The sequence below is a fragment of the Pseudophryne corroboree genome, chromosome 4 (assembly GCF_028390025.1).
Source record: "Pseudophryne corroboree isolate aPseCor3 chromosome 4, aPseCor3.hap2, whole genome shotgun sequence".
Taxonomy (NCBI): domain Eukaryota; kingdom Metazoa; phylum Chordata; class Amphibia; order Anura; family Myobatrachidae; genus Pseudophryne; species Pseudophryne corroboree.
Window position 1 is genome coordinate 345,907,980 of NC_086447.1, and position 13,046 is coordinate 345,921,025.

The 13,046-nt window shown below is 41.1% G+C and overlaps 1 protein-coding gene across 1 annotated transcript in view; it reads right to left on the reverse strand.

Moving 5' to 3' along the window:
• Positions 1-4,334: 4,334 nt before the first annotated feature.
• CLDN16 (claudin 16) overlaps positions 4,335-13,046 on the reverse strand; it is a 96,397-nt gene continuing 87,685 nt past the window's right edge. The window contains exons 4-5 of the mRNA XM_063919637.1: positions 8,875-9,066; positions 4,335-4,534 (exon numbers count right to left, since the gene is read on the reverse strand). Coding sequence (XP_063775707.1) covers positions 4,401-4,534; positions 8,875-9,066 — 326 coding nt within the window. The 3' untranslated portion in view covers positions 4,335-4,400. The remainder of the gene's footprint in view (positions 4,535-8,874; positions 9,067-13,046) is intronic.

Here is a 13,046-nt window from a genome sequence, read left to right on the forward strand (position 1 = left end):
TTCTATTGGTATGTTAAGTACAAAAAAACGGAATATGAAGATAATATTGTTAAAGATATAGTGATACCCGTTACCTATGAGGGAAATTATGTCCTAACTCCTCAAATTGACAAAAAACCCGGCGGTGCTCCCCTGAGTTGTAAAGAACAAATAAATTGGTATAAGAAAGAGAAGACAACTCCTTTTTATGGGGCACTCATATTAGTAATCTAAAACGTAACTTTTATTGAAATTGGACTCACATTAACATACAACATGACATTTAATCAATAAAAAATATATTAAATAATTTGTGGTATGACTGGCTAAGCCTCTGAAAAAATCTCCATATGACGTCCTTCTCACTGTATAAATATAACTGTCCCAATTAAATCCAAATATCCACAATATTCAGTTCTACTGCTATAATGAGTTATATGTAGGGAACATGTCCTGTGAAAAACTTCCAGATCCAAATTTATCGAAAGTATTTTACTGAGGTATAGACATTCACCTTATATATCATAGACAATTGACTGTCATACTGCTGTTGCTAATCCCTTAGTATGACTGTGAATTTAAAGCAGCTACCACAATATACCTATTATGATTGCGTGTTGTGGTCAAAACTTATGGTCAATTGTTGGTATTTATCTAATAAGCAGATAAACTTAATTGGGCACTTGTGGAAGATTTTATATTTTGGAGAGGGAAAGTGGAAGAGAAGAAAAAAGTCAGAAGGAAGATGGGGAGAAAATAGGTGACTAAATGCCTGGTTTCTGCTTTTGGAGATCTGCTTAGAAAGCATCGAATCTCCAATGAGAGAACCACCTGGAGCATATGCACCACTCCCAAGACCTGTATCTGCTGTTAACTTGATCTGCCCAGTTAAGGGCAAAGTTAATGAGAGTGCAGGGGAGAGGTCCCTAGCCAGTGTATAATACCTGGATTGCTGACTACTAGTAAGCCCTTAATTAGTATAAACCACAACCTTAATTTGTAATATCACCTTGTTGTGTAGATTCACAATGAATTATGTGGCATCTATAAAAAACACTCAAAGGAAAAAGAAGCAGAGTTGCTTATATAGTTATATATAGCATAGCTATTGAGTGAGATAGTTTCTATGAGATACAGATTTCATATGCAATAACGACCAGGATGTCTACTGTCCTCAATCATGTCGTTGACATCGAATTAAGGATGAGAGAGTCCTTATAGGTGTTTGTGCAATATGAAAATAGTGTGCTTCTGCTGTCGTTATCTCAAAAATTGAGTTAAGCCGATGAGAGAGCACCGAAATATTTAGAAAGAAAAGGAAAAGGAAAAAAGATAAATAATGCAATTTAGTATAAGTGTAATCCTAAGAGTGTATTCACTGCAGGTCTTGTTACCTATAGAATAGCCTAATATCTAACCAATTTTACCCCCACATATAATTTATATATCAAAATGATTGAACAAAGGGTAAATGTTCCCAATAAAATGTAGGTTAATCGGTTAGAAACACAATTTTTTGTGTGATATATTTGATACAAGCATAATGATAATTTCACAGTTGCGTCTGGTATATTTGCAATAGTAACAGAATTGCATCATATTTGCAAAACGGCATCATGCATATGTACGTCACCAAATAGCACATTTAAAATTAGGAAATCATATTCCCTTGTTACTGTCTAATTAATTTTATCATTATCATTGTACAGTTGGGAAAATAAAATGTACAATGATAATGATAAAATTAATTAGACAGTAACAAGGGAATATAATTTCCTAATTTTAAATGTGCTATTTGGTGACGTACATATGCATGATGCCGTTTTGCAAATATGATGCAATTCTGTTACTATTGCAAATATGATGCGAATTTCTTATACCAGACGCAACTGTGAAATTATCATTATGCTTGTATCAAATATATCACACAAAAAATTGTGTTTCTAACCGATTAACCTACATTTTATTGGGAACATTTACCCTTTGTTCAATCATTTTGATATGTAAATTATATGTGGGGGTAAAATTGGTTAGATATTAGGCTATTCTATAGGTAACAAGACCTGCAGTGAATACACTCTTAGGATTACACTTATACTAAATTGCATTATTTATCTTTTTTCCTTTTCCTTTTCTTTCTAAATATTTCGGTGCTCTCTCATCGGCTTAACTCAATTTTTGAGATAACGACAGCAGAAGTACACTATTTTCATATTGTACAAACACCTATAAGGACTCTCTCATCCTTAATTCGATGTCAACGACATGATTGAGGACAGTAGACATCCTGGTCGTTATTGCATATGAAATCTGTATTTCATAGAAATTATTTCACCCAATAGCTATGCTATATATAACTATATAAGCAACTCTGCTTCTTTTTCCTTTGAGTGTTTTTTATAGATGCCACATAATTCATTGTGAATCTACACAACAAGGTGATATTACAAATTAAGGTTGTGGTTTATACTAATTAAGGGCTTACTAGTAGTCAGCAATCCAGGTATTATACACTGGCTAGGGACCTCTCCCCTGCACTCTCATTAACTTTGCCCTTAACTGGGCAGATCAAGTTAACAGCAGATACAGGTCTTGGGAGTGGTGCATATGCTCCAGGTGGTTCTCTCATTGGAGATTCGATGCTCTCTAAGCAGATCTCCAAAAGCAGAAACCAGGCATTTAGTCACCTATTTTCTCCCCATCTTCCTTCTGACTTTTTTCTTCTCTTCCACTTTCCCTCTCCAAAATATAAAATCTTCCACAAGTGCCCAATTAAGTTTATCTGCTTATTAGATAAATACCAACAATTGACCATAAGTTTTGACCACAACACGCAATCATAATAGGTATATTGTGGTAGCTGCTTTAAATTCACAGTCATACTAAGGGATTAGCAACAGCAGTATGACAGTCAATTGTCTATGATATATAAGGTGAATGTCTATACCTCAGTAAAATACTTTCGATAAATTTGGATCTGGAAGTTTTTCACAGGACATGTTCCCTACATATAACTCATTATAGCAGTAGAACTGAATATTGTGGATATTTGGATTTAATTGGGACAGTTATATTTATACAGTGAGAAGGACGTCACATGGAGATTTTTTCAGAGGCTTAGCCAGTCATACCACAAATTATTTAATATATTTTTTACTGATTAAATGTCATGTTGTATGTTAATGTGAGTCCAATTTCAATAAAAGTTACGTTTTAGATTACTAATATGAGTGCCCCATAAAAAGGAGTTGTCTTCTCTTTCTTATACCAATTTATTCAATGACTGAATAAGAGAGCCTCGCATGCCATGTAGGAATTAATAGTGGAGAGTAATGGTGCCCATACACTTATGAGATAATCGATGCTATCCTTCGATTTCGACCACATCTGTGAGAGAAATCGAAGGATTGTATGCACATTTTAGGTACCTTGAGACCCGATGCGCGGGCACGCCGGTCGAATATCGCGTCTCAAGATAGTATATGCTGCACATAATATTTCTTGCATCGCAGTGCGATCGCATGTGGTTTTAAACCCACATGAGATATATCGCACTGCGATGTGTGATGGGCACCCGCCAGGAGCGGCATGATCGCATGGTAACCACTTTGGCAGTTCAGGTGTGATTTGATCGCACCTGAACTGCCAGTGCGATGCCCCGCGATGTTGCGTCGCGGGGCATCGCACAAGTGTATTGCCAGCATAAGAGGTTGCCTAACCTAGCTCTAGACTACATGATAAAAATATATTGGTCTGTAAGTTCAGTTACAAGAGGAGATCTCTACCTGCACCCCTTGTTTTCAAGTACAGGTTGAGTATCCCATATCCAAATATTCCTAAATACGGAATATTCAGAAATACAGACTTTTTTGAGTGAGAGTGAGATAGTGAAACCTTTGTTTTTTGATGGCTCAATGTACACAAACTTTGTTTAATACACACGGTTATTAAAAATATTGTATTAAATGACCTTCAGGCTGTGTATATAAGGTGTATATGAAACATAAATGAATTGTGTGAATGTAGACACACTTTGTTTAATGCACAAAGTTATAAAAAATAATGGCTAAAATGACCTTCAGGCTGTGTGTATAAGGTGTATATGTAACATAAATGTATTCTGTGCTTAGATTTAGGTCCCATCACCATGATATCTCATTATGGTATGTGATTATTCCAAAATACGGAAAAATCCGATATCCAAAATACCTCCGGTCCCAAGCATTTTGGATAAGGGATACTCAACCTGTAATGGTTTAAATCATAGTACATACAAGTAACAAAATAAATCAGGGGAAAATGACTGTGAAGGCAGTTGTAGGCAAACTGTGTCTTTTCACATGTTATTGGACGGTAACTGGTCCTGGCACAGCATGCTGCTGTAAACCATATACTTAATATACCAATGAGCCCAGTTGTCCTCATACTCTTGTGCCCATAGCATACATCTTGGCAGTCTCTGTTTGAGTTGGGGAATAATACTTGCCCACAGAACTTCTTGTGCGGAGATACGTTTTTCTAGATGAAAATGACTGGTTTCTGACATATCTTCCATCTGGAAAATATATAAAAATATATGCGTATATACAGTATTAAAACAAATGGAGTTTCTACTAGCAATACTAATACTGAACTGATTGATTTATTCATTGTTCACATTCTAGGGTCTCCATAAAGCATTTCACACTTGCATTCAACTCAAAAGTTTTAATATTTTAATATATTTCTTTAAATATTAAAAAGTATTTTAAATTTTTTATTCGATCACTGAATATTGCTGCACTCTAAGGGGTATATTCAATTGCGGTCGAATTCCGGCGTGAATTCGACAGTTTTTGGATTCGACACAATTCGACAGACGAAACCCTCCACACGGGACCAGAATTCGACATATTCAATTAATAACGGATTCGACAATCCCCTTGTCGAAAAACGGACCAATTAACGAATAGTGGGCAGCCTGGATTCGACTTCATGAACATCACAAACGTGTTTAATAAATCCAGAAAAAAAATGCGTGGGGTTCCCCCCTCCTAAGCATAACCAGCCTCGGGCTCTTTGAGCCGGTTCTGGTTGTAAAAATACGGGGAAAATATTGACAGGGGTTCCCCCATATTTTAACAACCAGCACCGGGCTCTGCTCCTGGTCCTGGTGCAAAAAATACGGGGGGAAAAAGACGTAGGGGTCCCCTGTATTTTTAACACCAGCACCGGGCTCCACTAGTCAGAGATAATGCCACAGCCGGGGGACACTTTTATATAGGTCCCTGCGGCCCTGGCATTAAATCACCAACTAGTCACCACTGGCCGGGGTACCCTGGAGGAGTGGGGACCCCTTAAATGAAGGGGTCCCCCCCCCTCCAGCCACCCATGGGCCAGGGGTGAAGCCCGAGGCTGTCCCCCCCATCCAAGTGCGGCAGATGGGGGGCTGATAGCCTTTTGTGTCAAAAAAAGAATATTGTTTTTTGTAGCAGAACTACAAGTCCCAGCAAGCCTCCCCCGCAAGCTGGTACTCGGAGAACCACAAGTACCAGCATGCGGGGAAATAACGGGCCCGCTGGTACCTGTAGTTCTACTACAAAAAAATACTCCCAAAAAAATACAACGCACACACCGTGAAAGTACAACTTTATTACATACATGCACACCTACATACACACATACTTACCTATGTTGACACGAAGCAGTCGGTCCTCTTCTCCAGTAGAATCCCGGGGTACCTGTAAATAAAATTATACTCACAAACAATCCAGTGTAGATCGGTCCTCTTCTTTAAGTTTGTAATCCAGGGACTTGGTAAAATAAAAAAACTAAAAACCCGAACCACGCACTGAAAGGGGTTCCGTGTTTATACATGGGACCCCTATCCCCGACTGGCGGGACCCCCCCATGACTGCTGTCAAAGAGGGTCCCTTTTGCCAATTAGTCACTCTTGTGGTTGGCCCCACTTAACCTCGCGGTCTACCGCAGACCGCAAAGTTCCCACCATTGGATACAATAGAGCGCTTCTGCGCTACATTGTATCTACAGTGCGCCGCCTGACTGACAGCTCAGGAGCGCACAGCCAATCAGGAGAGTGCCATGACGTAGCGCTCCCTGATTGGCTGAAGGGACCCTCTTTGACAGCAGTCACGGGGGGTCGTGCCAGTCGGGGAAAGGGGTCCCATGTGTAAACATGGGACCCCTTTTAGTGTGTGGTTCGTGTTTTTCGTTTTTTTATTTTACCAAATCCCTGGATTACAAACTTAAAGAAGAGGACCGATCTACACTGGATTGTTTGTGAGTATAATTTTATTTACAGGTACCCCTGGATTCTACTGGAGAAGAGGACCGACTGCTTCGTGTCAACATAGGTAAGTGTTTGTGTATGTAGGTGTGCATGTTTGTAATAAAGTTGTACTTTCACGGTGTGTGCTTGGTCTTTTTTGGGGGTATTTTTTTGTAGTAGAACTACAAGTACCAGCGGGCCCGTTATTTCCCCGCATGCTGGTACTTGTGGTTCTCCAAGTACCAGCTTGCGGGGAGGCTTGCTGGGACTTGTAGTTCTGCTACAAAAAACAATATATTTTTTTACACAAAAGGCTATCAGCCCCCCATCTGCCGCCCTTGGATGGGGGGGACAGCCTCGGGCTTCACCCCTGGCCCTTGGGTGACTGGAGGGGGGACCCCTTGATTTAAGGGGTCCCCACTCCTCCAGGGTACCCCGGCCAGGGGTGACTAGTTGGTGATTTAATGCCAGGGCCACAGGGACCTATATAAAAGTGTCCCCCGGCTGTGGCATTATCTCTCTGACTAGTGGAGCCCGGTGCTGGTGTTAAAAATACGGGGGACCCCTACGTCTTTTGTCCCCCATATTTTTTGCACCAGGACCAGGCGCAGAGCCCGGTGCTGGTTGTTAAAATATGGGGGAACCCCTGTCAATTTTTCCCCCGTATTTTTACAACCAGGACCGGCTCAAAGAGCCTGAGGTTGGTTATGCTTAGGAGGGGGGACCCCACGCAATTTTTTTCAGGATTTTTAACACTTTGAATACCCCTTCCAACTGAAAAACATGCACTGATCTCTCCATTATTGTAGTCAGTAAAAAAAAAAAAATATTCTTTTAAAAAATCAATTAAATAATACTTGTGGCTCATAAATAGACCAACCAAGTAGATAATCCCTTCAAATATAAATAGATATGCTATTAGCAATCAAAAAAGCTCCAAAAAATACATGTTATTAACATTTTTTATCAGCTCACGACAGAAAAATGAGGCAGAATGAAATTGACGAAATGACTGTCGAAAAGCAGTTGTCGAATCGACATTCTTCAATTGAATATACTTTTGTCGAAAAGCCACATTTTTAACATTGCAGACATGTCGAATTGCAAAAAGTCGAATTGCAAAAAGTCGAAAATGAAACGGCAGGTTTTTTGTCGAAAAGTTTTGTATTGAATTGTCAAATCCAAATCGACAGGTTTTTTTTGTCGAAAATGCCCGTTTTTTGACATTTTCATGAATTCGACCGCAATTGAATATACCCCTATGGGTGAAATGTACTGAGCAGTGAAAAGAGTGGATAAATGAGCCAGTGGAGAAGTTGCCAACCAATCTGCTGCTCTGTGTAATCTTATAGTATGCAAAGTATAAATGTTACTTCAATGCTGATTGGTTGCCACTGGCTCACTTATCCACTGCTTCACTTCTCCACTCTTTTCAGTGCTTAGTACATCTCCCCCTAAATTTGAATTTCACCACTGGAAAAACGTCAATTTGATAAATCGATTAGATGAACCAGTCTGAGAAAGGATTTTAATTAATCAATTTTGATCTCTAGTTAAAAATTTCAACATAAACCAAGCTGAAATCATTGGTTTGTGGTATTTTATTCAGTCTCTGAAGCTTCAAAATAAACTGTTTATGAGAAATACTAGTTTCAGTTGAAAATTATAATTAATATAAGGACTACAGGTAGGACTTTGAGAAGTGTTGTAATAGTGGCATCGAAACAATGGAGGTCATTCATGCGCGGAGATGTTCGGTACTTTGCTCATGCAAAATACCCGCTCTATGCGTGCGTGAACAGGTCCTGCAAGGACTCAGTGATTGACAGTCTGCTGCCATTTGGGTAGTGTAGAGGGGGCAGCAACGGCCTCCGTTTGTGAAAACAGAGACGCGTTGCTGGCGTTTAGAGGGTGGGAAGAGGTCAGGCGGCTTTTGTGGCACCATAGGTGCTGTACGCCACCCGATGGTGGGAGAGAGATGCAGATCAGATCACTACTGCAGCAGGAGGCGTCTGCTTGTAATAGACGCCTCCTGCTGCAGTTACATACAGCGCTATCACCGAGGAAGCAACAATGATAGCAAACACAACTGCACCTGAATGACCCCCCATATCACTAAAACAACTCAGATTCCTCAAGAACGGTCATACACTCTGATTATACTGTAGGTTATTCCGCATATGTTACCTTTCTGGAAAAGAACGTTTGGCAATTTAGACCCTAAACATTGTATTCTGAAGACTAGCACATTGTGGGTGTAAATAATTAAAATATTTGTATCATTAAGCAAAATTACTTGTTTTTGTTAGTTTCTTCATTATTTTAAACAGCTCTGCTGTGTGCTATCCTTTGGATATATTTATATGCAGTTTGTTTATTTGTATCAAATCCCAGGGCAATGGAGATAAACAAATCAGTCTACTGATATGAATACATATCTGTAAAGGACTGAATGCATTTTGTACAATAGAGAAATGCAATAATTAAATAAGACATTTTTGGAAATATTGAGAACATAATGTCAACACACAAATTCCCTGTGTTACCGATGAGAATAAAGTGAAATATGAGTATGTGATGCATACTCTACCTCTACAGTATTATTAAGCAATGTAAAACATGTTCACCTTGTAAAAGATAATGACAAGATATGAGCAGTGCACCACTTAAAAAGCATCCCAGGGAGCCGACCATGCCAAGCCAGCATGACCAACCAAATTTGTATTGGATTCCCAGAAAAACATCATATATAACCAAAGTTGTGCGCTCCACGTAAACGTCTATTGCATACCACAGCGAGCCAATGATGCCGGGAACACCTGTGAAGCAAAATAAGAGGAACAGACATGTAATATCAAGGATGTAGCTGGGACGGACATAAAATCCATTTATACATTAGTTCCAAACTTCTATAAACCTTTCAATTATTTAGCCCATAATCAAAGTATTATGCTTACACCTAGATTTATTACAAGAGATGAAGCAGACTGGTATACTCGTACATTCTTTGTAATATCAATGTGTCATTCAGACTCTGTGCCTGTGCCTTAATGAGGATATACCTGAGAACAAAGAAATGATGACAGTTGCAAAAATTTCATTATTGGAACTGAAAAACTGAAAACTATTTTATGCTGCTCTAAAATTGTATTTTAACATTCAAATATGTGAGTATAATGATGAAAGATTGATACTGAATACTGATAATGCATATGAATAAAACAAACCAGGACTCTTCAAAGACAACATACAGGATTGGGGAAAAATGGGCGAACATTACAAAGAGAATCAATCTTTTAGCCAAGATACAAAGGAGAACATGAGTGCTCAAAAGACGCCTACTGTAATACAATCAAGTAGGATTTTTCTAGCTGAAGCATGGAGGTAAATTATGTGGCCGATAATCAATACTCAATGCCGATTGTCACACCTTTTTTGTGTTTGGCTCCTGGGATTTATACTTTTTAGATTTACCAGGGCTCTGGTCAGGCTCCTCGTACAAATTCTGTGACTGCCTAAATAATACTCACTCAAACGGACTAGCTTCCCTCCTCTCTCCTCCCTGCATGCTCTGTGTGCCGTGGCCAGTGTGCCAACACAGACACACTGAGCCTGCGGCTACGCTATGCTGGGGCGGATTAAGATGGAAAACTAGCACAGGAAATTTATGGAAGAAACCCTAATGGGAGTGGGGTCTGTTGAGAGGGTGGAGTCTGTCCTTCCTCATAGGGCTGATTCCAAGATGGACACAGTTGCGGCCTTCCTTGTATCTATTGCTGCAGTTGCATCTATGATAATGCCGCTACAATGCCCTGCCCTGGTGTACTGCCCTGTGTATGAATATCCAAGGACTGAGACACCCACTTTCAGTTCCTACAGAGGCCGCAATCATGCTTTGTGCGTATCTAGATGCCACCATTGGTCACACCATTAAAACTTTCACCAGCCCTATGCTAGGTGCAGATCATCCATCTGAGTATGGACTCCAATGTGTCTCGCTAAGCAACACACACATACTGTGTTACTGTACATCTGCATATTATTTGCAAATCTCCTGCAACTGCCTAGGAATGCCCTACACACTTCTAATACACTTCTTGGTGTGTGCGTATAAATCTATACTGCAACTCTGAACGAACACCATTGGGACACATGTATAGTGCAGCTTAGATGCATCTAAGAACAAAAACCATTGTATAAAAGCACACATTGGGCTCCACAGAAAAAAACACACCATACAGAAAAAACACATCCCCACAGAAAAACAAACAAACAAACACATTGGTCCCTACAGAAACCCCCCCCCCCCCCACTGTGGCCTCAATAGCCACCCCCCCCCCAACACCCCCCTATCCCCATCCCTGCAGGAAGAAAAGATAAACACATTGACCCCCAATATGGAAAAAAAAAACAGTTTGGCCACCACAGGAAAAAGTAAAAATAAAATTTCCCCCAAAGGAAAAAAATAAAACATGTCATCCACAAGAAGAAAATTAAACACAATGACCTTACATGAAAAAAACAAACATAAAGGTCCCCACTAGAAAAAAATATAGGATTTTAATACCTACCGGTAAATCCTTTTCTCTCAGTCCATAGAGGATGCTGGGGACACTTCAAGAACCATGGGGGGGTATAGACGGGATCCGCAGGAGACATGGGCACTTTAAGACTTTCAAAGGGGTGTGAACTGGCTCCTCCATATATGCCCCTCCTCCAAACTCCAGTTATACGAACTGTGCCCAGGGAGAGGGACATTTCGAGGAAAAGGATTTATTGTTAAACTAAGGTGAGATACATACCAGCTCACACCTCAAGCACGCCGTACAACATGGCATTCAACAACGCAAGTCAACGGCATGAACAACATCAGCAACAGGCTGTGTAACCATAACTAATAACTGCAGATACAGTACGCACTGGGACGGGCACCCAGCATCCTCTACAGACTAAGAGAAAAGGATTTACCGGTAGGTATTAAAATCCTATTTTCTCATACGTCCTAGAGGATGCTGGGGACACTTCAAGAACCATGGGGTTTATATACCAAAGCTCTAGAACGGGCGGGAGAGTGCGGATGACTATGCAGCACCGATTGACCAAACATGAGGTCCTCAGCCAGGGTATCAAACTTGTAGTACTTCGCAAAGGTGTTTGAACCCGACCAAGTAGCCACTCGGCAAAGTTGTAATGCCGAGCCCCCCCGGGGAGCCACCCAGGATGAGCCCACCTTTCTGGTAGAATGGGCCTTCACCGATTTCGGTAACGGCAATCCAGCCGTAGAATGAGCCTGCTGAATCGTATGACAGATCCAGCGTGTAATAGTCTGCTTGGAAGCAGGAGCTACAATTTTATTGTGAGCATACAGGATAAACAGAGCCTCTGTTTTCCTAAATTGAGCCGTTCTGGTGACATAAATATTCAAAGCTCTTACTACATCTAGAAGCTTCGATTCCAGCAAGGCGTCAGTAGCCACTGGCACCACAATAGGCTGGTTCAAGTGGAACGATGAAACCACTTTCGGCAGAAACTGCTGACGTGTCCTCAATTCTGCTCTATCTTCATGGAAGATCAAATAAGGGCTCTTGTGAGATAAGGCCGCCAATTCAGACACCCGCCTGGCGGATGCCAAGGCCAACAGCATGACCACTTTCCAAGTGAGAAATTTCAACTCCACCTTTTGTAAAGGTTCAAACCAATGAGATTGAAGGAATTGCAACAGCACGTTAAGATCCCACGGTGCCACAGGGGGCACAAAGGGAGGTTGGATGTGCAACACGCCTTTCACAAAAGTCTGAACTTCTGGAAGGGAGGACAATTGTTTTTGGAAGAAAATCGATAAGGCTGAAATTTGCACTTTAATGGAGCCCAACTTTAGGCCCGCATCCACACCTGCTTGTAGAAAATGGAGAAAACGTCCTAACTGAAATTCTTCTGTAGGAGCTTTCTTGGATTCACACCAAGACACATATTTTCTCCAAATACGGTGGTAATGTTTCGCCGTCACTCCTTTTCTAGCCTGAAGAAGTGTGGGAATGAGTTCACTGGGAATACCCTTTCGGGCTAGGATCCGGTGTTCAACCGCCAAGCCGTCCAACGTAGCCGCGGTAAGTCTTGATATACGCATGGCCCCTGCTGTAACAGATCCTCTCGTAGAGGAAGAGGCCAGGGATCTCCTATGAGTAATTCCTGAAGATCTGGATACCAAGCCCTCCTTGGCCAGTCCGGAACAATGAGGATCGCCTGAACCTTTGTTCTTCTTATGATCCGTAGCACCTTTGGAATGAGTGGAAGCGGTGTCACTAGGGCATACACAGCTCTTGCTTGAGGGTCTCTCGACCTGGAACAATATCTCTGAAGTTTCTTTTTGAGGTGAGACGCCATCATGTCTATTTGAGGAATTCCCAAGCGACTTGTCACTTCTGCAAAGACCTCTTGATGAAGACCCCACTCTCCTGGATGGAGATCGTGTCTGCTGAGGAAGTCTGCTTCCCAGTTGTCCACTACTGGAATGAAGATCGCTGACAGAGCGCTTGTATGTCTTTCTGCCCAGCGGAGAACTTTTGTGGCCTCTGCCATTGCCGCTCTGCTCTTTGTTCCGCCCTGGTGGTTTATGTGCGTTACCGCTGTTATATTGTCCGACTGGATCAGGATGGGCAGATTGCGAAGAAGATGTTCCGCTTGAAGAAGGCCGTTGTAAATGGCCCTTAACTCCAGAACGTTTATGTGTAGACAAATTTCCTGGCTTGACCATCTTCCCTGGAAGGTTTCCCCCTGTGTGACTGCTCCCCAGCCTCGG